The 24,915-nt window shown below is 40.2% G+C and overlaps 5 protein-coding genes across 14 annotated transcripts in view; 2 read left to right on the top strand and 3 right to left on the bottom strand.

Annotated features, from left to right (window-relative positions):
• Window positions 1-4,303, top strand: part of exoc2 (exocyst complex component 2) — a 49,111-nt gene extending 44,808 nt beyond the window's left edge. For all 3 annotated transcript variants that reach the window (XM_058072298.1, XM_058072299.1, XM_058072297.1), the window contains one exon: window positions 1-4,303. In XM_058072298.1, the coding sequence (XP_057928281.1) occupies window positions 1-94 (94 nt within the window). In that variant the 3' untranslated portion in view covers window positions 95-4,303.
• On the bottom strand, window positions 1,106-8,377 carry LOC131129126 (interferon regulatory factor 4-like). Of its 5 annotated transcripts, XR_009129761.1 has the most exons (10): window positions 8,310-8,377; window positions 7,974-8,212; window positions 7,262-7,448; window positions 6,723-6,799; window positions 5,028-5,166; window positions 4,848-4,949; window positions 3,901-4,278; window positions 3,378-3,463; window positions 3,182-3,294; window positions 2,939-2,954 (listed from the first exon to the last, which is right to left on the bottom strand). XR_009129761.1 is itself a non-coding variant. In XM_058072305.1 (9 exons), exons 2-9 carry the CDS (start codon window positions 8,169-8,171, stop codon window positions 2,799-2,801), a joined length of 1,350 nt encoding a protein of 449 aa, XP_057928288.1. In that variant the 5' UTR covers window positions 8,172-8,212; window positions 8,310-8,377; the 3' UTR covers window positions 1,106-2,798. The 5 variants fall into 5 exon arrangements, 4 of the variants coding, with proteins under 4 accessions (XP_057928288.1, XP_057928290.1, XP_057928289.1 ...); XM_058072305.1 differs by lacking the exon at window positions 3,378-3,463 and having other exon boundaries at window positions 1,106-2,954; XM_058072307.1 differs by lacking the exon at window positions 3,378-3,463 and having other exon boundaries at window positions 1,106-2,954; window positions 7,974-8,173; window positions 8,310-8,370.
• A 503-nt stretch (window positions 8,378-8,880) lies between these two features.
• LOC131129129 (dual specificity protein phosphatase 22-B-like) lies at window positions 8,881-16,165 on the bottom strand. Of its 2 annotated transcripts, none has more exons than XM_058072311.1 (8): window positions 15,804-16,165; window positions 13,740-13,766; window positions 13,631-13,664; window positions 12,965-13,047; window positions 11,551-11,600; window positions 10,433-10,507; window positions 10,174-10,345; window positions 8,881-9,923 (listed from the first exon to the last, which is right to left on the bottom strand). In XM_058072311.1, exons 2-8 carry the CDS (start codon window positions 13,758-13,760, stop codon window positions 9,777-9,779), a joined length of 582 nt encoding a protein of 193 aa, XP_057928294.1. In that variant the 5' UTR covers window positions 13,761-13,766; window positions 15,804-16,165; the 3' UTR covers window positions 8,881-9,776. The 2 variants fall into 2 exon arrangements, with proteins under 2 accessions (XP_057928294.1, XP_057928293.1); XM_058072310.1 differs by having other exon boundaries at window positions 15,972-16,165.
• On the top strand, window positions 15,858-24,058 carry bphl (biphenyl hydrolase like). Its single transcript, XM_058072309.1, has 7 exons — window positions 15,858-16,026; window positions 16,750-16,853; window positions 16,979-17,145; window positions 17,251-17,404; window positions 17,507-17,638; window positions 18,137-18,260; window positions 19,450-24,058. The coding sequence occupies exons 1-7, from the start codon at window positions 15,956-15,958 to the stop codon at window positions 19,571-19,573; spliced, it is 876 nt and encodes a 291-aa protein (XP_057928292.1). The 5' UTR covers window positions 15,858-15,955; the 3' UTR covers window positions 19,574-24,058.
• Window positions 18,365-24,915, bottom strand: part of LOC131129124 (serine/threonine-protein kinase MAK-like) — a 9,926-nt gene continuing 3,375 nt past the window's right edge. For all 3 annotated transcript variants that reach the window (XM_058072302.1, XM_058072301.1, XM_058072303.1), the window contains 9 exons: window positions 24,723-24,894; window positions 24,288-24,455; window positions 23,699-24,022; window positions 23,042-23,238; window positions 22,846-22,967; window positions 22,596-22,706; window positions 22,355-22,447; window positions 22,140-22,238; window positions 18,365-21,418 (listed from right to left, as the gene is read on the bottom strand). In XM_058072302.1, coding sequence (XP_057928285.1) covers window positions 21,267-21,418; window positions 22,140-22,238; window positions 22,355-22,447; window positions 22,596-22,706; window positions 22,846-22,967; window positions 23,042-23,238; window positions 23,699-24,022; window positions 24,288-24,455; window positions 24,723-24,894 — 1,438 coding nt within the window. In that variant the 3' untranslated portion in view covers window positions 18,365-21,266. The remainder of the gene's footprint in view (window positions 21,419-22,139; window positions 22,239-22,354; window positions 22,448-22,595; window positions 22,707-22,845; window positions 22,968-23,041; window positions 23,239-23,698; window positions 24,023-24,287; window positions 24,456-24,722; window positions 24,895-24,915) is intronic.

Genomic DNA, 24,915 nt, shown 5'->3' with positions numbered 1-24,915 from the left:
GTTACTGGAAGAGCTGTTGAATAAGTTTAAGAGCAGCATGCAGCTGCAGCTCACCTGCTTCCAACCATCCTGTGTCCAGCCTGTGAAAAGATAAAACCTACTTTTTTCTTGTCTTCCTGCAAATCAACATTGTCACTTTGATTTTCAATTGTCCATAAAAATGTAACAAAGCAAATGCTCTAACCCAGTACCATGCAAACCACATTTATTTTTTTTTTAAACAGTGATTGACGCATGTAATTGTATTCATAAAATAATGTTTTCCTCTATATTCTACTCCTGGCAAGCTTTCCAATGGGATACAGTTGTATCCCTCAGTTTCCCTTGCGGTTTGAATATTTCTAATTCATCTTATTTCGTGTGGAAGTGGTAAGTTTTTGGCTTCTGATATTGTCTTTCTTTGTCTCATTTCATCAATAATTACCAAGGTTATGCATTTTTACACCATTGACCCACCAGGCCCAATACAGAGTATTTACAGTCCCTGCTGTGTCTTTTGCAGTGACTACAACAATTCTTCTACTACATTTTACTTCTCAGCAAACCATACAACTGCTAGTTGGAGTCTATGTACTAAACACCAAAGTATATTTCTTACCACTATTGTAGTTCCTGCAGGTAAAACAATATAGTTCCACCACGGCTATCTGGAAACAATTATGAAGCCAGCTATTATAGCCAGGTACAATAAATATCCAGATATTACAGCTATTTACGGTAAATATCCAGTTGTTACTCTTGAATGGAACACAATGGTACATTTTTGCAGACAGTTGGTGTGCGTGTTTGCCTCCCTTCAAACCAGCGGGTGCAGCCATTCATCTGTGCTTACCACTTCCTCCGTACCGTCTGACATGTCATCTTTTCACGCCCAGCACAACTACCCACAGAGTGAACAAAGGGTGTGTGTGGGGTGGGGTCCATCAGTTCTGTTACATCAAGCAGTAAACAGAAAAGACTGCACACGTCTGTTCTGGCTATAGTGTGGATGCAAAGGAAGCAGACTGTTAGTGCAAGAGTAACCTGTATTTAAAAAACTTTAAATGGAGTATGTTTAAATATAAGAATTCAATCAAAAAGTAGTTAAAAAAAATCTTTACCATTTATTCCTGTAGCTTATTAGGAGGAGGAAGTAGCAGGAGAAACATTGATCCTCGTCTTTCAGCCAAAGCACTACAAACCATTCCATATCATAAGACCACTAAACTGCTTACTTATTACTGTTGCTTTCAGACAGGCACATCCTTTAAGATGCTCAAGGATACTGTAGTCACCCGGCAGTGTTAAAGAGTTTGGTGCAGAGAGGTTGGGTTTCTGATATTGTTTTGGGGTGGCCTGTTTGTTCAAACACATCCTTGATATTCTTACAAGATCCGGGTAGACGACAATACGATCTTTGTCCTTAATGATGGTCTTCACATCAATATTTTTTTTTTTATTTTGTTTTACTTTTACTTAAAAATGTATACCAGATTGTCAATTTATTACTGCAGCCTGACTTGCTGACCATTACATTTCAGTGGCAAATATATACAAATATGTAGTACTAAATGAGGTGAACTTCCAAACTAGCAATACATGCATGCACAAAGCCTCTACATACATACATACTCTATATATTGTACATTCATACAAAGGACAGTTGGCCATAATAAGCAAATAATTGCAAAATGGTTTCATACATTCAGACACATTTGAATAGGATATTTTTTTAATATTACTTTCAGTTTGCATACAAATATGCATCAATTTTCTATGCCGCTTAATCCCGACTAGTCTCGCTGGGGTATGCTAGACTCTATCCCACCTGACTTTGGGTAGGAGGCGGGGTACACCCTGGACTGGTCGCCAGCCAAACACAGGGCACATATAGACAAACAACCATTCACACTCACATTCATACCTATGGACAATTTGGAGTCACCAATTAGCCTAGCATGGTTTTGGAATGTGGGAGGAAACCGAAGTATCGTATAAAACCCACGTGCACGCGGGGAAAACATACAAACTCCACACAGAGCTGTCTAACATAGATTTGAACCCAGATTTTCCAGATCTCATGACTGTGTGGCTTACATGCCAAACACTAATCCACCGTGTGACAAAGTTAGATTGGTTTAGTGGATATTATCTATCAATCCACCAGCCGACTTCAAGCGAGAGCTATGGTAGACTCTGGACACTTGCCAGTCATTTGGGGGGCACACATCGTGTCTGTATATAAACAACCATTCACACATTTACACCTACAGTATGAACAAATGACACCCTCCAATCAACCTAATAAGGATTTTGGGGATGTTTGAGAAAGCCAGAGTACCCAGAGAAAACCACACACTATGGATTATTTCTAGTCTTATTTGGAGTTGTACTGATTGTGTCTTCTGTGGCAGCTATCATAAATAGTTTGCGATATGATCATCATCATTATCATACTTTTCCTTGTTTCCTTCCAATAACTGGTAGCCTCACAAAAAATACACACAGTCAAAATAAAGCCAATGAAAACGTTAACTACACTTAAGAGGTTAATCCTTTATGTATATCCTCAGATTTTGTGAGAAATCTCACATGACTTCATGCATGATGATCAATTTTGTTATTGCATGGCTCTTGAGGTATATTATGGTCAGTTTCTAATTGTAAACAAGACAAGGTTTCACTGCATTTCTTAAAAAAAAAAAAAACAGTACAATCTGTATCGTGGTGAGAGTTCAAGTCACCCATCTTGAATTGTGTCCTGAGAATATTGTCATAAAATACAAATCCTTGCCTGGTCTTCTGTGAAGGTGCTCAGGTCACTCTTGCAGGCTGTGATGCTGTGTGATGGCCCTGTGGAGGTCCTCAGAGAAGCTGAAGTGTTCTGTGAGTCCTGTCTGCTCATAGCTGTGGTAGAAATGTCCAGTGGTTTGCTGGGAGTAGAAGAAGAGCTGCCTGGCAAACAGGGGCTCCACCTGTGAGAGGAGCATCACTGTTGGTCTTTCTGAGTGTGGATTGTTGGAAATGTAAGATGAAAGAAAATAACCAATCCCTATCCTCTATTGAAAAACTACAGAAGGAACTTGTAATCATTAGACAAAGAGGGATTATTGTATATTTTCTTCATTTCTGTGCAACCACGACCGACATATTTTATTTTGTCTGTAGAATGTAGAATTATAATGAAGTGTCTGTGAGTCACCTCAACAGTGAGGGCTGCTCTCTGTCTGTGGGGGTCAAAACACTCCTCTCCGAAACTCAGCAGAACCTGGAAACGACTTGGTGGTCGACCATGTAGCCCGTACGTCTGGATTTCTGATAGTTAGTTAGAAAAGAGAAACAATAATTACCTCTTGTAAAAGCCAAGTAGTGTTGGTAACGTTGGTTTGTGGTGTGACCTTTGGGGTGACTCAGAAGGAAAGTCCTGGTGACAACTCAGTTAGACTGAAGTCTACAAGGCTGTCAGAGCATGTGGGTGGGGACCCTTAAGACGGTGTGTAGAAATCACATGATGCATCATACAACACAGCTTGCAAAGTTGTCTGCCACAGCTGTTGATACTAGCTTTGGGGGACTTTGCCTCAGGTTTTGATCACATGATGTCTTGGTATCTAAAATGACTTTTAAATGGCATTTTCACAGAAACTAAATTAAAGTCGAATACTAAAAAGCGCCCTGCTGACTCACCAGAAGTATTTAGCGAGTTTCGGGTTACAGTTGGAACATGTTTTTAATTGAATTAATTTAATCGTCACATGGCTGGATACATTATTTTGCTACTATACACACTTTGTGCATTAAAGATCCGAAAACCAATCTGGACTTTACTAGCCGATCTGGACTTTACCCCTGGCATTATAGCCAGCCATGTTATTTTTATTGCAAAATATGTATGTAAAAGTATGTATCAATTGGCCATACCTGTGAGGTAATCCTGTGTGTGAAGGAGTTTACAGGTGACCTCTCTCTCAAGCTTTTTAGGCTTGTCTCCATAGGGCGTCGACCCCGCCTGCCAGTACACTCTGCTCTCACACAGCCGCCGAGCGTACAGTCCATCTGGGGCCATCCAACACAGCACACCTCTCTCCAAGGAGGACAAAGGACTTGGGGCACGCTCATCCGCTCTCCTCTGCGCTAAGAGGGTTTCCACTGGCAGGGGCACCACATCATGGCCTCCTGCCGACACATAGTGCTTATCCTCTGGGGAGCCTGGAGTTATGTGACACCCTTCTGGGCTGGAGGTAGTCACTTCCTTCACCAGAGTGTCCCGGAAATACACACTGATATGGAGGCGTGCATCTGGATGGAGAACATGACAATAAAGGTAGGTGTTAGTAAATGTTTTCTCTCTTCTGTCATTCATCTGTTCTGCTTTTATTTAGACATTTATTTGGTTAGAGGTAGTTAGAGTCTGACCTTCTGGAACAGAATAACGGGACCTATTGTGCTCTTTTTCAGTGCTTTGTATAGAGTTGTGGACTCATAGAGCAGCTGCACACGATAACCCAAACAGAAAGCTTTCTAGATCTTCCAGATTCTGAACCTCTGGTGTTTCCATGGACTTCCTGCTTCTGACCCAGATAGTCTGTTTAATTTACTCCACCCCCGATCCTCACTCTCCCAAATTCTCCCAAAGACTTCCAGATAGGTCCGCGTTTACTGAGTGAAGGCAATCTGCAGCACATATAAACAATTCTGGACTGCATTGACGTCAGTAGAACTCTGTAAAACCGAGCATGCAGAGCCATCCAAAACGTCTTCCAGGGCTCAATTGCAAATGTGCAAACCTCATTATCTGACGCTTTGGCATCGTTTAACACAAGAACACAACATTGTAACAGATAATTATAATACTGGCTATGGTTTACCTGGGAGTGCTTCTGCTGATCTGATGCTGGCATCCAGGCTAAATGGCGAAGGCTGGCCGTCAGCTGGACCATAGGAATAAATTGAGGCTCGAAATTGGTATCCTGCACATACATAGGGTGTCAGACCTGTGCTCAGAAGATGTAATGTGTGTCCAGTGTCATTGTGCTTGAGCACCGTACCATTATCCATGGGAGGGACCTGCCATTGCAGGCTTCTGGGGGGACAAGGGCACTGTGTAAAAGGCAGTTCTGACAAGGAGGTCTGCTCCTGACTGAAGTCTCTCCAGCTGCATTCTGGAGGAGGAATGTACTGTGGCATCTTTAGAGAAAGACACAAAAAAACAGTTCATCATCTCTAAAATGATTAATGCACATGATAGCCACTTACCACCCTAAATGTTTCCCATATTGGCTACGTGGGGGAAAGGGAGAGACTAAATTGAAATAATGGCAGATGAGGAGAAACTCTTGGTTGTGGAAAGTTGTGAACAAAAAAGAAGAGGGTATATATTATTCATTCATTCATTCATTTTCTACCACTTATCCTCACAAGGGTCGTGGGGGTGCTGGAGCCTATCCCAGCTGTCTTCGGGCGAGAGGGTATATATTATATTATATTTCTGATGAGTGCACAACAACAGTAATGACACTACACTGTCAAAATTTGCATACTCAGGAACTAAGTACACAATGTACACAGATATACTGTATAATGAAGTGGACTGACTGAAGTATTTGATGTGAGACACAGTCCATGGCTTTATAGACCTTGTTTTTTTGGGACTATTATGCAATTTTTTTTACCCTTTTTATTGAGCTATTGAGTATTGCACAGCGTTCGAGTGGTTAGCGCGCAGACCTCATAGCTAGGAGATCCGAGTTCAATCCCACTCTGTGTGGAGTTTGCATGTTCTCTCCGTGCATCCGTGGGTTTTCTCCGTGGACTCCGGTTTCCTCCCACATTCGAAAAACATGCTAGGTTAATTGGCGACTCCAAATTGTCCATAGGTATGAATGTGAGTGTGAATGGTTGTTTGTCTATATGTGGCCTGTGATTGGCTGGCAACCAGTCCAGGGTGTACCCCGCCTCTCGCCTGAAGACAGCTGGGATAGGCTCCAGCACCCCCCGCAACCCTTGTGAGGGCTCACTTACATATGAGAAAACCTCATTATCTGAAACTTTGGCATCGTTTAACACGAGAATACTACATTCTAACAACATTTATAGGTCACAGAAGTGGAAAAAGCATAGTAGGTCCCCTTTAATACTGCATGGAGTCAGCCATGGCATGTCCGACATAATAGAGTAAAAATGTTCTCCTCCCATGCCGTATGTGTGGTAAGTTTTACTTTGTTCTTTCCCACTCCATTTGAAACACTTATGTTTAGTAAATTGGAGACGCTAACTACCTAGCACAGTAGCAGTGGACATCCCTCATGTCCCTGTACCAGTCCCGCAGCTTGTGCAATGTGGTTTATATACTGCAGGTATATACAATATACAATACTAGGAGTGTAAAGGTGACTATAGGGGTGTTATTTCATGACTAAATGGCTCTAATAATGTTAAAAACAGTATTTAGAAAGTCTATGTTCTAAGTACAAACATATTCTATAATTCAATATTAAATCCTACTTAGTGGAAATTCACTTACCGCGGTCGGGACTGGAGCCGATTGACCGTGATAAACGAGGGACGACTACATATGTTTTTTTGAATCTTATTGTAAACCCTTTAGCTATATGCGTATTGAATCATCTACCATAAATAGATTTACAACCATAACTGGGACCTTGTTGTTGCTTAAATGGAAGTCATGCATAAATTACCAGCATGGGCTTTCTTATCCACTGTTTCTTTGTGGAGAGAATCACCTGAGTCTGCAGGGCAGGGTAAGCATGGTGCACTGGATAGCTCTTGGGACTCAAAGGACTGTCCTCTTCTCTGGCTCCTGAAAGTTAGTCAGAGTAACACATTATGTTTGTTTTAAATGACAGTCAGTACAGTTAGATCTGGCAGTTAACTGGTGGTTTTTGGCTAAATTTTTATGAGATGTCATTGACATTTTACTAAACATCATTTTAACTTAGGGGTGTCCAAATGTCTTCAATGAGGTGCGTATACAAAAAAGGGTAGCAGGGAACCACTTTGATACATTTTGTGCATTAAAGATGCTAAAACTAATGTAGGTCAACAAATGCTACACTCTCTTCACGAAACATTGTCATCTTAGCTTTGTTATGGTGATAAAACAAATTTATTGTAAAATCTAACCATATTAATCAGTATGCCAAAGACCAAAAAAAATTAGCGTTGGGCCACAAATTGGACACCTCTGACTTACATTCTAAAGAATACTGATGAATGTTGTTACAACATAACCCCAGTTTGGATAATATGACATGTAACTAACTTTTCTTGGCACCCTCTGGAATGATGTGGTATACTTTGTAAGGGTCTGAGATGTCCAGCTGGCTGCGCTCCACAAGCTCCTCAAAGTCATTGCTCTTGTTGAGCGCACAGCGGAGACGTGTCTTCCAGGTCGGCGGGTCCGGCTTATCGATTCCCTCACGATACTTCCCTTTAAACAAGGCCCAGGCCTACAGGGACACCACCTTTAGAACCTTTACACCAAACATGATTCAACCAGCAATGTTCTAAGATTTTCTTCATTTTAAACTTGAAGATTTCCAATAATTTGAAAATGGTTATGAAGTTACAAATTCACTACTGTGCTTACAATGTCCACATTTTGAATCTCCAAAGATTTTGTAGCATGTTTTAATATGTGTATAGTGTAGTATATATATAATTATAGTCAATCATAACTCATTGGCTGGGAGAAATCACATTTTTGTACTCTATCTGAAGCAGGGGCCAGGGGCCACTTGCAATAGTTTTTTATTGGCCAGCAAAATACAATTACACGAGACAACAGTAAAAAGTGGTAATAACTATGTGTGTTGTAACTATAACAAAAAGCTGTTTGGGGGAATATATCCACAACATCTTATTCCACATGGGTTGTTTTTAACCTGTTCATGGTTATACATGAAGTTGTGAAAGGGACTATATGAATATGTTCCTCACACTCGGCGGATGTTTGATTTCACGTTTCGTCCTACCTTGAAAAGCGCGGCGTCCTCATCACGGTTGTAGTCCTGTTTGCCGGCGTGTTTCCATGGTATCCTGAAGATGGTTTTCTCATCATTCTCCCACACCAACCCGGCATATTTCCCACAATCCACCTGTTCAATCAGCCACTGTCGCAACTTTCCGTTCCCGCTGCTCCCGGAAGCTCCGTAGTCAACGTCAGGGTTCATATCTGTCCAAATAGACGGCACTTTCACCGCCAACGTTGCAGCTATAGCCAATAAAATGTCTATCCAAGTTAATGATTAGTTACAGTACCTCTTCTAAGTAGCTAGAATTTGCACGTTTTACACAATAAGGTGCCTTACCTGTCCAACTCTGTAAAAGTTGACAACAGTCGGTGTGAACAGGCTGTCATCATCACACTGCTTAAATCTTTTGGCACGCGCAGCAGGGGGCGTGGTCAAATCGGAAGTAGGCGTGGTCAGGGGATGCTGAGGACGCACCTGCTTATGCTGTTGTCTCGAAGCCGACAACGCTAGTCTTGCTGCACCTTAGTGAGCCGGGAAAACCCTACCAGCGTCTGCCTCCCCCACACCTACAATTCTTTGAAATAACACCTTAACATTTGTAACACCAATGTGAACACAAAGACAGAAAGTCAAAGGTGAAGTTTATTCCAATTTAAAGATAACTTATAGATAATAATAGATATAGAAAATGGCAGGTAAACCCGTGCTAAGATCATTTTAACATACAGTTTAACATAGCATACAGTTCAATAGTTCTTATTATATTTTGTGAATTAATACGAAACAACATACTAAAATATCACAGTGACACGATAACAAATAAATAATATGGGACACCCTATGTTACAACAGAGTAAAATAAATTAAATTAAAATGCTTTAAAATGTTTTTTAATGCATGAAAAGCATTAAAATATGTTTCAGTTTATTGATTTTCCACTTCTGTTTTATAAAAACCAAATCAATGATGAAACAATTCCAAGTAAATACAAAAATGTGTATTTATATTTTGCACAAATGTATAAAATCCATCATCAATTTCCATCAATGAAAAATGCTCATATTTTGTGAAGGCAACTTGGGGAGGGGGGGGGTGCTTCAAAATTCACATTGACTCTCCACACCTTATATATTAAAAAGAAAATTATACACACACACACACATATAAATACAAAACTTTTTTTTCTTCCCGTGGTTTTATGCTTGACTGCCCTTGCGTGTTGTTTTGACAGTTAGGACCAAGAAGATGTCTTGTCATGGGACTGACGGTGTGGAAAAGAATTCCCCACATTTTATTGCAATGCCTTTACGATATGACAAAATATAAATTAAGTTTCGGCTCTACAAAATATGCCGACCTAAGCACAGACTAGTTACTTGGCGGGGGATCTATTGGTGTGATCCACACACCAATAGCAATGATCTCAAGTGTAGTATAGTCTGATCGTTGTCAGGGTTTGTTTTTTAACATGCTTAACAAGTTGTATTAAAAAAAACATCACTTGACCAACCCTGCACAATTTAATTCAAAGTCCACAACTCAATAAAAAGCGACAAAAATGAGCATAATAGGTCCCCTTTAAGGTTATCAGGAGTGCTATTGTTTAGGGAAGGGTCAAAAGATTGCCAGTAGTCTTTAGTTGATGGACTCGTATAACTCCCATGAATTGACATGCAAGCTTGGACAACATCTTATTCAATACTTTGTTGTGGTCCAATTACTCTGTTCCCAAGACGGCATACACCGATGTGTAGTGGTAATAATGAGAGTCCAAAAGAGTGGCAGTGGAGGACTTTGTGACTTTCACGAGCCACTCGTGGCCAGAGTTTTTGTAATGATGGTTGGGAAGGCACTGCCGTTGCCTTCAGATCTGTGCATTAAGAGTTTTCCAACTTCCTCTTCATCATGGAGTGACTGTTTCCCATAATGTGTCTTCCACCAGTTCTGATACTAGACGGGCAGAGTAAAAAGAAGTGAGAATGAAATAAAGAAGAAAATGGGAGCAAATGTCTTAACAGATCAACAGCCAATGAATTGAAGACAGACCATCAGCATTAACTAACGACATGCTGTTAAGTCCCAGAGTGACATATACAAAACCTTATGGAATTGTTGTCATGGCATGTGACTATCCCAGCATATGGCTTCCCCAATGATCAGTTAGTGTCAATCCCTGTTTTCCTGGCAAAGTTCTTCTTACTTGTTTCAGTTCTGTGTTCTCAAACTCCTCCAGCTGACGTAAGAAGCCCAGGTTGGGTCCTGCACATGGCCGTGCTGCCCTCACTGCTGCTAGGGACTCTACCCAACCCCGACCGGTCACGGTCATGATGTAGGCCACCACCAGTGTCACACTACGAGACACCCCTGCCACACTGAAACAAAAGAGCGGTCATATAATGTAAGCCGACAAAGATTAATCATTTTTGCTCAAAAATTCTAACGGTCTTTGCTTTGCTTACCAGTGGACAAGGCAGCCCTCTCCTTTCGCCCTGGATTTATGAATGAACACGATGCTGTCTTTGAAGTACTGGATCCTAGCAAAATCATGACATTGACCGACTTTAAATACATTAAATAAATGAGTAGCAATTGCATTATAATATTTCTCAAGAAAACAAGTCATTTTATTCTATGTTTTATACAGTCATAGAAAGAATATTAGATTATATTATAGAATAGAATATAGAATATTTAGTTTATTTGTTCACTTTAATGCCCGGTACAACAAAAGGTACATTTGTTCTTACATCAATAGCTATGGCATTGTACTACAAACAAGAGTGCTTTTAGGCATTCCATATTGTCATGTTCATGTTTCAGGTAACATACTTGTAGTGGTACTAACCATTACATTTAAAAGGAATTGAAGAAACAAGGCTTGGCTAATCAAGTTTTCCATGACTGTATAAGGACTGATTCATTTTCAGTAATTCTCCAATAAATAAAACTATCAAATAAAAATGTACATAATTATTATATCATATTATAGTGTATATAGTGTAGTGTAGTAGCGTATCGTGTAATTCCGTAATCACTGTTATGTGTTATTTTGAAACATGAAATATAGCAAATTGATCTCTTAATGGGCTTCAGAGGCCCATTATGCCTGAAAATGACATTTTTCTCATATACATGGGCTACATCAGTGGTTCTCAACTCATTGTTCAGGACCTAAAAGTGGGTTGCGGGGCCGTTATCAGTGGATTGCGGGCCTTGCCAAAAAATGAACAAATAATTTAATGACCTAATGACTGTGAATGCATCTCACATTCTTGTCGATGCAATTTGCTTGCTCCACCACTGTCAAGTTTGTGTGGGAGAGGAAGGACATTGAGTGGAGACTTTACATGCGGGCTGTCCGACACACTGTTGCATATATCTGATAGAGAAGAGCATGCCACGAACATGACAGTGTCTCAGTACTGCAGCTCTTAAAATATAAGATATATGAGAAGTTTGAGTTGAAAAATTCCTGCAATTTAGGTCACCACTTGTCATTGAGGGGTGGTGGTGTGCTCTGCAGCCGAACCAGTTGAGAACCACGGGTCTACATGGACTTAGCGTATATTGTACTTACAGATTTTGCTTCTTGTGATCAGCTGCAGATATACAAAGATATGTTATGCCCTGCAGAGGAAAAAAGCAGTTTAGATATAGTAAATACTGTATTTTCAGATCAACAAAATAAAATGGGACAACAGTGACCTGCCAGATAATCTGCCTAGAGTCACTAACATTCCCGTTAAGGCAGAGGAAAGGACAGCTCCTGAAACCTTGCCACTTTGACCCTGCTACTCAACACGGGTGTAGTAGGTAATGATCATGATATGTGCTTGAATGTGTATTTTTTGCACCTGGCAGCGAGCGTGTACACACGTGTGGCCCAGAAACTAGCTTGTCCCTCAATGGCTTAATGAGGTCGCTCAGAAAGCCCCCGAAGCCCTCTGGGACACACTAAGTTCACACAGATTTGATGTATTACTTTTACACACATTTGTACACTACTTGTCTCTTTTGGTCAAGCATTGCAAACCACTGTAAATAATTACTTTTGTATCAATTTTATCATCGCTGTGACTACAGATAAGTAATGCTATTAATAGATTATAAACCAAAAACAGTCAGTTTGACACTCCATCTGCATTTGAATCTCCATACTGCCCAGTAAACTGACATCTTAAATAGGCACAACACTATTTTCCCAGAAGTCAGTCAGTTACTTATGCAAATTAACCACCTCATATGCTCATTTAGGGTGACACTGCTAAAGCAAATGTGAGTCATTATTGTACCACAGAGATCTAAAGAAGAGGGAAACCAACAATATTATTTCAATACTTCCAATGGCTCATATAAAATCATGACCATACTACAAAGTACGTCTGGATAGCTGTTAGCATTTCCATTTTGTAGGGATTTCTGACTAATTTTTTAAATATTTTATTTATTTGTTGTATAGTACCCTTATTTTGTTTACACAATTAGACGTGATGTGAAGACCGGAAGTGTGTTATATGCTGGGTGCAAGAATAAACGTGCCTCTCGTCTTTTTTCCACTCAGAACTTGCACAACGTCAGCAGGCATTGAAAAAAGTTTTTTTTGCATTCAAGTAAAACAACACGGTATAAAAACTCATTCAGATTGAGTCACACACACAGCATCCTCTGCTAAATTAAGCTAACACAGTTAGCTTCCATTCGAGAGGATTTTTCAAGTTTTTTTTTTGCCAATTTGCTTCAGTGTTTTAGGTCACCGTTCTATTTTGATTGGCAGTTCATTTGATTTCACGGTTCAAACAGTGCCTATCTTGCTAAACTCACATTTTATGTGTCACATTGAGATATAGCACATGAGCTACTGTCTACTGAAGAGAGAGGATTGAGGCAACACAGACAGTGTGGGAGAAGTGGTCTCGGACAGTGGCTATGCACTGGCTGCATTTGTTACTATGAGTGGGGCGCACTGGCAACTAAGTCGAGAGACAATTTACCTCTAAGACAGGTGCAGCTGTATCGTGGATGGACAGGATGTGGGTGATATTGTGCTGCGTCAGCAGATCCTTGTCACGGGCATCTGTAGATTCAAGGGAGACCACAAAATATGTATTCCTCTCTTCTAAATTACCATAATTGACCCCTAGTAGGGTCATACCTAATTATAGTTATTTTTGCCCAACAACGAACACCCTCCCAACATGTCTCCTGAGAAAACACGGCCTTACGGTCAACAGGTTTTGCTCATTTTGAATCGAAAGAAAAACCGGAAAACCAATGTTTCTAAAACGTCTCCCAGCTTGTCCTAAAGCAAGAAACGTACATCTTTTAATCAAATTTTACTCTTTAAAAGGAAGCCAAGCCTTGGACAGATGTGTCTTGTTCTCAGGTTTTGCAGTATTCTCATTATACCACCTAAAACCCTGAACCCTCTTCCATTCAAGGAGGGAGGAGTTTTTCAACATTTGCTCAATTTACTGACTTGTGGTTTGAATTATCTTTGGTTTTCTTAAAATCAATTAAGTTAACTTTTGTCTTTGTTACGTGTGTATTCGTTATGTGTGTATTGATAGTGCGTAATTACCATAGCAACACAGACACAACTCAGTACCCCCCGGTTTGAACAGGTTAATAGATACATAGAGAAAAGATAGATGACGTACCTTTGATATTTCCAAGATACAGATCTGGAAGAACCTGGAAGATAGAAAAATAAATTGAATGGTGCAAACAGGAGCTGTCAGAAAAACAAAACAGGGAACTGTAACTGACCTTATTGATGCCATTACCCATGTCTGCCTAAGGGATTGGAAAAACAATTCAAGTTAACAATCAAAATCTTTTCAAACTTGCAAATACAGCATCACTTTAGCCAAGTCCCGTCGACCGTCTGGTGACCAATGTCACGTCTTGTCACGTTCACGGCCCCAATGACGACTTCTTAACATGACCCGTGGGATCATAAATCTTTCGACGTGTCTGCAGCTCACGCCCCTCTGATGATTTGGGATGAGGTAATGTGACCTAAACGGCAAAACTGCTACTTGGATGTTTATATTTAGACCTTTAGGGGATCAAGTGACTGATGACAAGCACATTCCAAAGATGGCCACGGACCAGAAATTAGAGGCGAATATAACTAGGAGGTACAAACTAGGTTAAATTAATTGACACAGATGCCCTTTAACGGCTTTGTCTTCATCATCGGAGTTATTCAGTACTGCCGCCAGTGGTTAGCATGTAGGCCACGCAGTCAGGAGATCGGGAGTTTGATTCTCCGCTTGGGCATCTCTGTGTTAATAGGACTATCAAAGTTCCCTTTAACACCATTATTATTTTTGATGCGCGATTAACTTGCACACATCCTGTTTGACCCTTGGCCCGCACCGGGTCTTGAGAAAATGCAGTGGTTTTGCAGTTAATGTTGCGCCCCAAGAGGGCTTTTGAATTGTAAGTTTAGCTTCATAGCACTGGCAGATGGCTCTCGCAACAAGACCAAAATTATTTGCATTATTTGCGTCACTGTGGGTTCAGTTATCACTAGAGTACGTCAGGTCTCAAATGCCACTTGCTGTGCTCGGCTGTAGAAACTGCAAAATCTAGAGAATGTGCTGGTGCACTGCAGGTATTTTTATTATCATTTATACAGTGGTACCTTGTCTCAACGAACCAGTGTTTTTTTTAGATAAGAGCCATCTCTCGGCTCCAAACTAAAATTTGTGTTACAAGCTGCTAGTTACCTGCAGGCATAGCCGAAGACAGCTATTTGCAGGGTGTGTGTGGTTGAAGTTGCCAGACTACGAAAAGTGTGATAAAATGTGTGTGAAAGAGGATTTGTGTCTGCGTTTGGAAATTAAGTATAAGCTGGAGCCTGTCTGCAATACAGTATATGGGCACAGTAATAGTTCTGTAAGTCTGTTCTTCAGCGCTTTTGTAAGTTGTCAATATTTTTTCCAACATCCTTTTTTAATTTCATTTAGTCGGTGTACAATAGTAGTACAATCATAGGATGTCTGGTAAGGTCAAAGTTCATGTCAGAAGTTCATGTCAGCTCCCTGTCAGCACGATGGTGGGAGACTTTCAATTGGCCTGGAAGTCAAAGCAAGAGCCAGCTTTGAGAGAACTTGGGTCAAAGGTCCTTGTCACTATTCTCTACTATGATTTTGTCACTCATCTCCACATTCTTACTTTGAGCAGCTACCATGTTAAAGTTATACAGCTTGTATAGCATCTCAGTATAATTAATCACCTAACGTTGTTTCACATTGCAAGTGTGCTTTTTTTGTTTGTTTCTTTTGGCTTTTTCCTGATTACGGAGTCGCCACGGTGAATCTTTTTTAATCTTGCTGAAGAATTTTCACTTCTGCATTGATTATGTATTGGCAGAATATAGATGGACAGATTTGCATTTCATTAGAATTGCTCATAGATTTTATGTTTTCTTAGATTGTTTCAATTCTTCATAGATATAAGCAAATGAAATGCATGCATATTTCCAGTAAATGCTCCTACATCTTCCACCCGGTGTGTGGTTCAGTGTGTCAGGCAAGAGAAAACAAAGGTAGACTCAGAGAATATATGAAAACATCCCCATAATAGCCTAACTTCATTACCTCTGCCAACCCTGGGTCCAATATCTACATTATACTTACAGTACAATGAGGATATTTTGAAGCCTATTTTAGGACACAAATAAAGGGATACTTGGTGAATGTAACTATACTAGGTCAGTGTTGGATGGACAGTAAACAAATGTTTTCGCTATTATGATTATGAGTAAAACGCATGTTTCAAAATTCCCAAAATAGCTTTAAAATTCAGCCTGTCGTTTTTTACCTGCACATTGTGTGCGTGCCAAGTTGCCAACTTGTTTTGTGTACTTTCACTTTAAATGTTAACGTCGAAGGTCCACAGTGCAATCCTGCTGTTTGGCTGGAGACTTCCTTTAATACTTCAACTAGCATTTAGCAGAGCAGAGGACAGCACGAATGGCGTTGCTCTTACGTGGAAGCCGTCTATTTAATATTCGGAAAACGGCGACAGCGATGCAGTCCTCCTGGTAACGTGTTGATTTTCCATTACAAACTATGTCTGTTGAAATATTGTGTTTACGTCGTGGAATCGGTTGCTAATCGAGGAGAAACTTGTCGCTGCACGTTCTCGAGAGATGTGCAGGTCATGAACGAGTCGTTCAAAATTCGCGAGTCCTTTGTTGAATTGGAACTAACGGGTGCTTGTCTCGTTTAAGTCGTTTACCTACTCACACTTGTTACCGCTAGCTAAATTGGAAAAGGAGTATGAAATTCTATCATTTATACCGGTATAAGTAATTTTCTTATCATTGGAAGAATTTATACCAAAATATAAAAATGATCACCGAACCCTAATGTAAACATAGCATGTAGTTAGCCTACAATTTGATTTGTCTCTTTTCAACTTCACAAAGGGTTTCAAATGGAGTGAGGAACAAAAACTAATTTCAAATGGAGTGGAGACAAAGTAAAACACACCACTTCCACACGTAATGGGAGGAGATATTTTTCCACTGTCATGTCGGACATACCATGGCTTACTGCATGCAGTGTTAAGGTAATGCTATATAATTGCATTACACAGAACTTGTCCTTCAATATTTTTGACTCGCTTTAGATTCAACTACAGCGATAGGGACGAGGGAGCGATATTCAAACCCCAATCTTGCGAGGGACGACCATACAGAGTATATTGCCCAACACTGGATTGCCTTTAGCATCTTTTACAAAGTAACATCTATTTTTTGCAGCTCCTCACTGACATCTGGCAGGCAGAATGTTAACGGAGTGGATCTTTACTACGAGAAGACAGGCACAGGGAAACATGCAGTGCTGTTGCTTCCCGGTGCTTTGGGTACAGACAACATACATCATACATCTACAGTACATACTAAGGGAGAGTCAATACTCCTAGATTTTGGAATAATGTGAATAGGGTCTGTCTCATATTCATAATATATATTTTTTTGTTTACACCAGGAAGCACTAAGACAGATTTTCAACCCCAGTTAAAGTCTTTGAACAAGGAGCTGTTTACTATCGTGGGCTGGGATCCTCGTGGTTATGGACGATCACGACCTCCAAACAGAGACTTCCCACCTGACTTCTTCGAAAGGGATGCAAAGGATGCAGTGGATTTGATGAAGGTGAGAGACAGAGCATGTAAACAAATCTAATTAAAGTACTGGAGGTAAACTGATAATATGTTTTGCTTCAGTATAGTTCACTAATGCACTGTGTTTCTATTTTAGACATTGGGGTTTGAAAAGTTCTCTCTGCTGGGGTGGAGTGATGGCGGAATCACGGCCTTAATTGCTGCTGCTATGAACCCCACATTAATCAACAAGATGGTCATATGGGGAGCCAATGCTTTTGTATCTAAACAAGACCTTGGCATGTACAATGGTGAGTTCACTGTACATTTTACTCTTCAACTCGTTTTGATTCATCTATCAACCAGCATGTTTTGTCACATTGTCTTGCATGCGCCTTCATTTGATCGCCAAGCAATCCGTGATGTGTCCAAATGGAGCACAAGGATGAGGCAGCCGATGGAGGAGATGTATGGAGCAGAAGCCTTTGCTAAAACATGGGTGGCCTGGGTGGATAGGTTTGCCCAGTTTGCTGAAAGACCACAAGGTAAGGATTTGTGAATGAGTGAGTGCAAGCAAGATCATCAGGGTTATCCTGGAAGGACCACGGTCACCCTACTCAGCATATTCTTTTATCTTAACACTCGCCAAGCCGTTGTCACTTTTCCATTTAGCAGTGTGATTGATTGAGGCAAAAGGTGCAACTTCAAGCTCACAAAAGCATTTGCTCCTCCCAGATATCGTCCCGGCCACACTCAGACAAATGGTAGTTGACCTTATCTCGTAGATTTGGTATTTCTGGGTACAATTCAGATAATTTATACAGTAGATTCCATCCATCCATCCATCCATCCGTCTTCTATGCCGCTTATCCTCACTAATGTCGTGGGTATGCTGGAGCCTATTACATTATATTCCTTCACTAATATTTATATTTCTAAAGCTAGAAATATAAATGTCTTAAGAAAATTGTTGTGTGTATCTGTACTGTAATTCAACTTTTTTATACCATAAATGCCACATGTTTTTAAATTCCTCTCTTTAGGGAACATCTGCATTGAACTTCTGCCCCTGATCAGCTGTCCGACTCTCATCATTCATGGAGAAAAAGATCCCATGGTCCCCAGCTTCCACCCGTACTTCCTTCTCAAACATATCCAGGGATCACGGTGAGACGATACAAAATACAGTGGGGGGGATGATTATTTCATCCCCTGAGGACTTTTCCAAGTTTACCCCTGTACAAATATATCAACAGCCCAGAATTGTTATGGTACGTTTATTGTAAGAGACAGTTACATTTCACAAGCTTGGTCCTCATGCTAGTCATTTAATGAATGTGATCACTCCTCCTCACACAATAGAGAGCAGATGAAAAATGATAAACATAAATAGATAAATTAATAGATGATCTGGTGCAAAGACAACAATTTTATGAAAGCTGACGTATATTATACAGTACATATAGTACATTCAGTAATAGCTGACGTTAACTCAACTTTGGTAAGTTACTATCATTAGCTAACAACACAACTGTGTGTGCCCATGTTACATTGGGCAGGGTTAATATGTGCTTTTTTGACTGGAAGGCTTTGGGTTAGGCGAGTTGTGGTCATTTTCTGTCATGCCCCCACTGGGGGACAGAGATGTTTTCACACCTATATATCTGCTATTCATCTGTACTGTACAGACTGAACTCAATACTGAAACCAGCCAAATGCACCAAAATGGAGAGCAGTGAAGCATGCAAGCGTGTTCAGGAGTCAAATTGGCCTGCCCCACTATTTGTGAAGTACTGGGTTAGGGTAAAGGTGTGTCTTTTAGCCATCTGTGGGGTCAGAATGCTTATTTGTCGGTAGGGGATTAAATACTTTCACAAATTCATTTATCACCTTAATTTTCTTTCTGCATTGTTTTACATTCTATCTCTCTGTGCTAACAATAAACCCACCATATTATTCTGCACTGTTCATATATTTGTAAGGGGGCGAACTTATTAGTCAAACTTATGTATTTAGTGAATTTGGATGTGAGATGTTTTTTTAGGTAAATTATAGTCACTGATTCAAAAAAAATTCTGTAAATGTTTTTCTTCATCAGCTTTCATTAGTGATCTCATTTATTCATACAAGCACAAGTGGTCAACAAGTTGTTATTATTGCCTGTTTGATTAGTAAAACAATTTCAAACTAGTAATGTGGCAACAAAACAGGAGCTGCTTGAGGAAAAAACCTAAAAACTTGATCACAGTCAATGTACCAAGAATCTGGTCCAAAATCAGGCACCAATTTTTCTTTTTTTCCCATGTGTAATATAAGAATTATGCCAAATGTGCTAATTGTTATGTCCTAAATTTAGATTACATCTGATGCCAGAGGGAAAACACAATCTTCATCTGAGATTTGCTGAAGAATTCAACAAACTGGTGGAAGACTTTCTGGAAGGACAGAATATTTACACTCCAAAAAAACATTCACTGTGATGATGCAGAGGTCATTACATCAAGCTATTAATTCCCGATTTTCATTTTTGTTAACCATGATATGTGATTAGATATTTACTTAGATGTTTAGATGTTTACTTTAGTTTAAATTGACTACTGAGCAATGAGGACAGCAGCAATCAAGCTATATTTTTTACTGGGAAGAGTCTTTTTGTTTGTCTTTTTTTGTTTTTTGTCTTTTTATCAAAGGGAGCAATTAAATTTCTGGAAGACAAAATTCTGGCAGCATAAAACCAAAACGCAGCCTCGCCGTGTAAAATGTAAATTGGCACAAGACCATGAGGTGACTTGTACACAAGCAGATCTGTTTTAAAGTTGACAGGAAGCCAGTGCAGAGACAGAGTGCAGAGTATTGGACTACGATGGTCATATTTCCTAGTTCTAGTCAGGACTCGAGCAGCAGCATTTTGGATGTACTGTAGCTGTTTTACAGCTCGTTTAGTGAGGCCGTTACAGTAGTCTACAGTAGTGTAGTCTGCTGAAGTGTACTTACACTTTAATGTGTTCACACTCACACAAAATGGCCAAAATATTGAGTGTGGAGTGATTTAACGCTCATCACCCTCATTAGTCACTATCTTGGCTACGTGGTGGTAGGGGAGCAGAGTTGCCAACTTATCGAGTTTTGCAAGTATTCAAAAGCCCCATGGTGACTTTTTAAAATAAAGCGACCATTACCAAATCTAGCGACTGTTTGAGGTGTATTTGGAGACTGATTTGAAAGTACATATTGTCCCTCAGACTGGAATATATGGAATATAATCACTACATTCCTATGTAACACCATCTTGGTCCTTTATTGTAGAGTTTCATCAAGGTTGAAAGCATGTCATGCAATTTTCTGCCAACACGTTAGCAACCTCAACTCTTACTGACCCATTATCTTGTTAACTTCCTTCATCCTTAGCAAACAATGGTAATTAAAGAGAAACGGGGAGTTGTTGGGCCTGGAAGTAAACAATGTGTTATAACAGTCACTTTGAATTCAAATGTTGATTCGAAATTTGAGAAGTCGGCAAATGTGAGATGTACCGTACATCCACTTGATGATTCATATCCACACAGGAAATGAACCAATTATGCAAATTAGGCCATTACTTAATTGAGTGGCTTCTCATGACTTCTAGGGCAGTCAATAGCGACTTTCCTTACTCAGGATTTTGAAACACTGAAGGGAATGAGAGGGAGTAACGTAAAATAATGGCAGTTGAGGAATAGCTCATTGTGAGGGAAAGTAATTCTATATCTGCAGTAAGTCTGCAACGCCATTAATCATAGATACTTTATTGATCTCCAAGATCAATGATTGATGGAATTAAGAAAGCACTACACAGTCAACATTTGCACCCTCAAGTACACATTGTGAGATGTCTGAAGGGATATTGGACTAAAGGTTTTTGGAGCCACTGCATTAGTATCTAGTGAGACATTTGAAGTTAACTTCCGCATTTTAAAAAATGTGTAACCACTATACATGTACTTATATGGTACCCAATACGCTGTAATGCATCACCACTCCATGAAAAAAGTCTTGTTACTCAGCTGTCACAGTGGCTGGTTCAGATCAGGACTTTGGATCCATACAGGAGCAGCGCTTACATAGACCATGTCCATCGACAGAGGCTCAATTTGCGTGACAATGAGAATGACCACAAATGGTCAAGACATGTGTCTATCGATTGCCTCCATATTTAGCAGTCCAGTCTACTCGTCCATGTACTGGTGGGATGGTAGTGTTTCTGGAGAATGTATTCATTCCTGAGAAGCTTGTACTTGTACATGGGACTTGAGGAGATCTGAAGTCATCATGGTCTTTCTGGATCTCTGGAGATCAGGAAAGGTTGATTATTGTAACAGCTTGGATTATTTAAAACTAAAAAATGTACACTATTTATCCATGTGCGTATGGTGGGAAAGCTTCAAGTGATCCAATTCTTCTCGCCCCCTCTAAGTCTATGACTATGCATTTTTGTTACAGATATGCACTCTGGGTGGAGCCACCCTAAAACATAGGCAGTCCTTTTCAAATCTGGCCTGATGTCAGATCCCCTTCCTGACACAAACCTCTCATTTTCCCGGGCTTGGAACCGGCACTGGACAGTTCCAATGTTGAACCTGCTCAGCAACATGTACCACTACACTAACTAGTGAAATTCCTAATATATGCCTATATCTCATTTATCATTATCATTTTTACAGTATGACGAGGGACAATAAAAACTAAAACCGTGGGCTGAAAATGCCCCCTTAAAGCACTTTGGACACCCCTGGTTTCCGCCATTTCTTTTTAGGAAAGTGCAATGATGCAGACAAGTGCAACGGTAACGGTTTTCTCTTTAGCAGTACCACTAGGCATGATGAGTCGCTGTATTTGTTTACTGAGCAAATGCTTAACACGAGGTACACTTCCTGTGCCTCACTGAGTGTGTACCGTGTGGAAAATTGGTATGTCTCTATACTGAAACCAAGGCTACGTACTGAAAAATCTGATTACAAATACATGTAACATTACATCCCGAGTATATCCCTTGTATATTGTATTTACCTTTATTAGAGAAGATCCCGCTCTTGGACAGTTTGATTTTTGAGTCAATCTTAAGATCAGCGGAAGAAGACAGATCAACTAAACAAGTTGATGGAAAGTCTGTTGGAGCAGTTGAAGGTATGAACAGGACACTTTTTAGACATTTAATGCCAGGAGACATTATGTTGACTTATAATAAGTAATAATAAGTATTGACGTGTGTTGATGTGGCATACCAGCACAGGGGCCTCCGATCTGTGTCATCTGTTTAGTATCTCTTGTTTCTGACTTCTCACAAGGTGAAATATTTGTCTTGGACATGAAGGAATCTGGAAAGAACATAAGGTATTTAGCCACAAATAATTTTAAAATGTTATATGTGCACACTTAAAGACTTGCTTCCTTTTACCTTGTCCTCAAGAGCATAATAGTTATCCATAATTGTTTTTTTTGAGAGTGAACAGTTCTCAGACTGACCTTTAATAAGAGGCAGCTCCACTTCCTGTTCGTGAGCTAAACCCAAGAGCTGCCACAGGCTTCTGCTGACTGCTTGGTTGCCCGTTGAGGAGCCGCTTTTTGGGTCAATGCCTGAAAAAAGCATCAAGAGAGAATGCACTATTTTGCTCTGTTGTTTTGCTAATAGAAAACTTTACAATGTCCATCCATCCATTTTCTATATCGCTTGTCATCATTCGAGTGCTGAGTTGTTGTTGAGATGATTTCTCACCTGGTAGATATCTGGACTGCCGCAGATAGTGTTGCTTAGGTGACAGTGGTATGGAGTCACCTCTGTCCAATCCATTGCTGCTTGTTGGTTTTAATGGCGTGGGTGTCCTGGACGCTGGAAAACTAATCAGCAGTCCATTTTTCTTTTAAGTCTTCAAGAGATACTAAAATATAACAGTGAATCAAATAGTACATACCAACTGCTGGGCACATCAAAGTTTCCGTCCCTCAGAGAATTCATTGTTGGTTTTTTGGAAATGGAAACTCCAACGTCTGCATCATCAGAAGTGTCCCAACTGTCGACGGACTTGATAGACATTTGGCCCCATCGTCTTCGTCCAGCCCTCACTCTGGTAACACTGTTCTCTGTCCCGGTGGCTGCTTCTTTTGTTGTCTTTCATTTTTTAGGAAAGGGGGGAATTAGTTCTTTAAAATCATGTTGCCATTCAACTGTACTCACAACGCCGGACGTAGGCCCCTGGTGCCTACTGGCCTATCCATTCGCTTCTCCCATTAACATTTATCATGCTGTGTTACTGCAATTTCCCTGACTTTGTGGATTCTATCCAGTCATATCTCAAGTCGTTCTAATGATGTATTTTGTATAAGGTGGCAGCTGTTGTTAATTACTTAGAAATTATTTTTTAAATGATGTCATAGAGTCACAAATATAGCCCAGGCTGTGGGTTTGACTTTTAGATTTGATTGAGTCTATGTATGTTATTTTTAATGGTGTTCTTTCGTGCATGCATGCATGTGTGTTCCAATAATGTCAGATGCCATGCTTTAGATGTGCTTGAGGCTTTAGCACGGTACGATTGGCCGAGTGTGAGTACGCATTTAGTGATACATACCGCCATCAGTTGCTTATTTTTAACCAAACTGAGTGGTTCATGCTGTTCCTCCGACAGCATGCTGGGACATGTTTGTTGTTGTGTGTCCACCTGCTGGGACAGTTGGATAGGCTGAAGGGGCTGATGGGGCTGATGGAGAGACTGGCTACAGGTTTGTGACTCCGTTTGGGTCTTTCTCGGCTCCGACTTGCTTGTCTTACACAAAGACAAAGCGTTTGCCTCCACAGTGTCTTTGACCATCGTTGCCTGGACTTTGTGCTGCTTTGAATACTTGAGTGGGTCACAGAGTGCCTGACCCACATAGAAGTATGGATACTGCAGAGCCTGAAAAATACAAACCATGTTGAGCACAGGATTTTGTTCACAAAATGTAATAACATCCTCAGCCTATTTCAGTTCAGTGGTTGTTGAATAAATTTCTTATTCCCAGTTTTTTTGTCTCTCTTCCATTTCTTATTTTTGCATTTTGAAGCTCTACTAAGAACCTCGTAAGATCCAACAGTGCAGAATGTAAATGATTAAAAAATTTCAACTAGTTTTGTTTGCAGCTTCCTGTTTTAAAAGTAATGAATCAATACATTCTATGTACCTGAGCAGCACTTGGCCTTTTCTTTGGATCCCATTGCAGCATGTCTTTCATCAGTGTGATCGCTTCATTGCTAGCATTGGGAATCAGAGAGCTGAGGCAGGTTGGGATACATTTTGGGAAGCGAAAGTTCATCGAGCTGGCTATAATGTAGCCCTCGGGCCATTCAGCCTAATGTGATGAAAGACACGATCAAAACACAACAATCAATATCATTGATCATCTTGCAAATCAAAGTTAAACTCTTGAACCCTGGGCTATTTTGCTCACAGAAAAAAAAAAGTTTGCATGGATGGTCAAAGTAAAGGGGATAATTTGATGCTTATTTTAGATTTAGAAATGTAGAGATCTATGCCACTGAGTAAGGCTATGCTGCTTGCGCAGTGAGTTTTAAATGTTAAATAAGATGTTAAATAAGCTCCTTGTGTGTTGACTCACCTTCTTCAAAGTTCCTAACACCTGGCAGATTTTAAAGATCTCATCCACTTCACTGTTGCCGGGAAACAATGGCCGAAATGTGTACAACTCCGCCATGATGCACCCCACTGCCCAGATGTCAATGGGTGAGCTGTATGAGGTGAACTTGAGTAGAATTTCTGGAGCTCTGTACCTGTTATAACAATAGTTGATA

This window comes from Doryrhamphus excisus, chromosome 5, assembly GCF_030265055.1.
Source record: "Doryrhamphus excisus isolate RoL2022-K1 chromosome 5, RoL_Dexc_1.0, whole genome shotgun sequence".
Taxonomy (NCBI): Eukaryota; Metazoa; Chordata; class Actinopteri; order Syngnathiformes; family Syngnathidae; genus Doryrhamphus; species Doryrhamphus excisus.
This window is presented reverse-complemented; position numbering and strand designations above follow the sequence as displayed.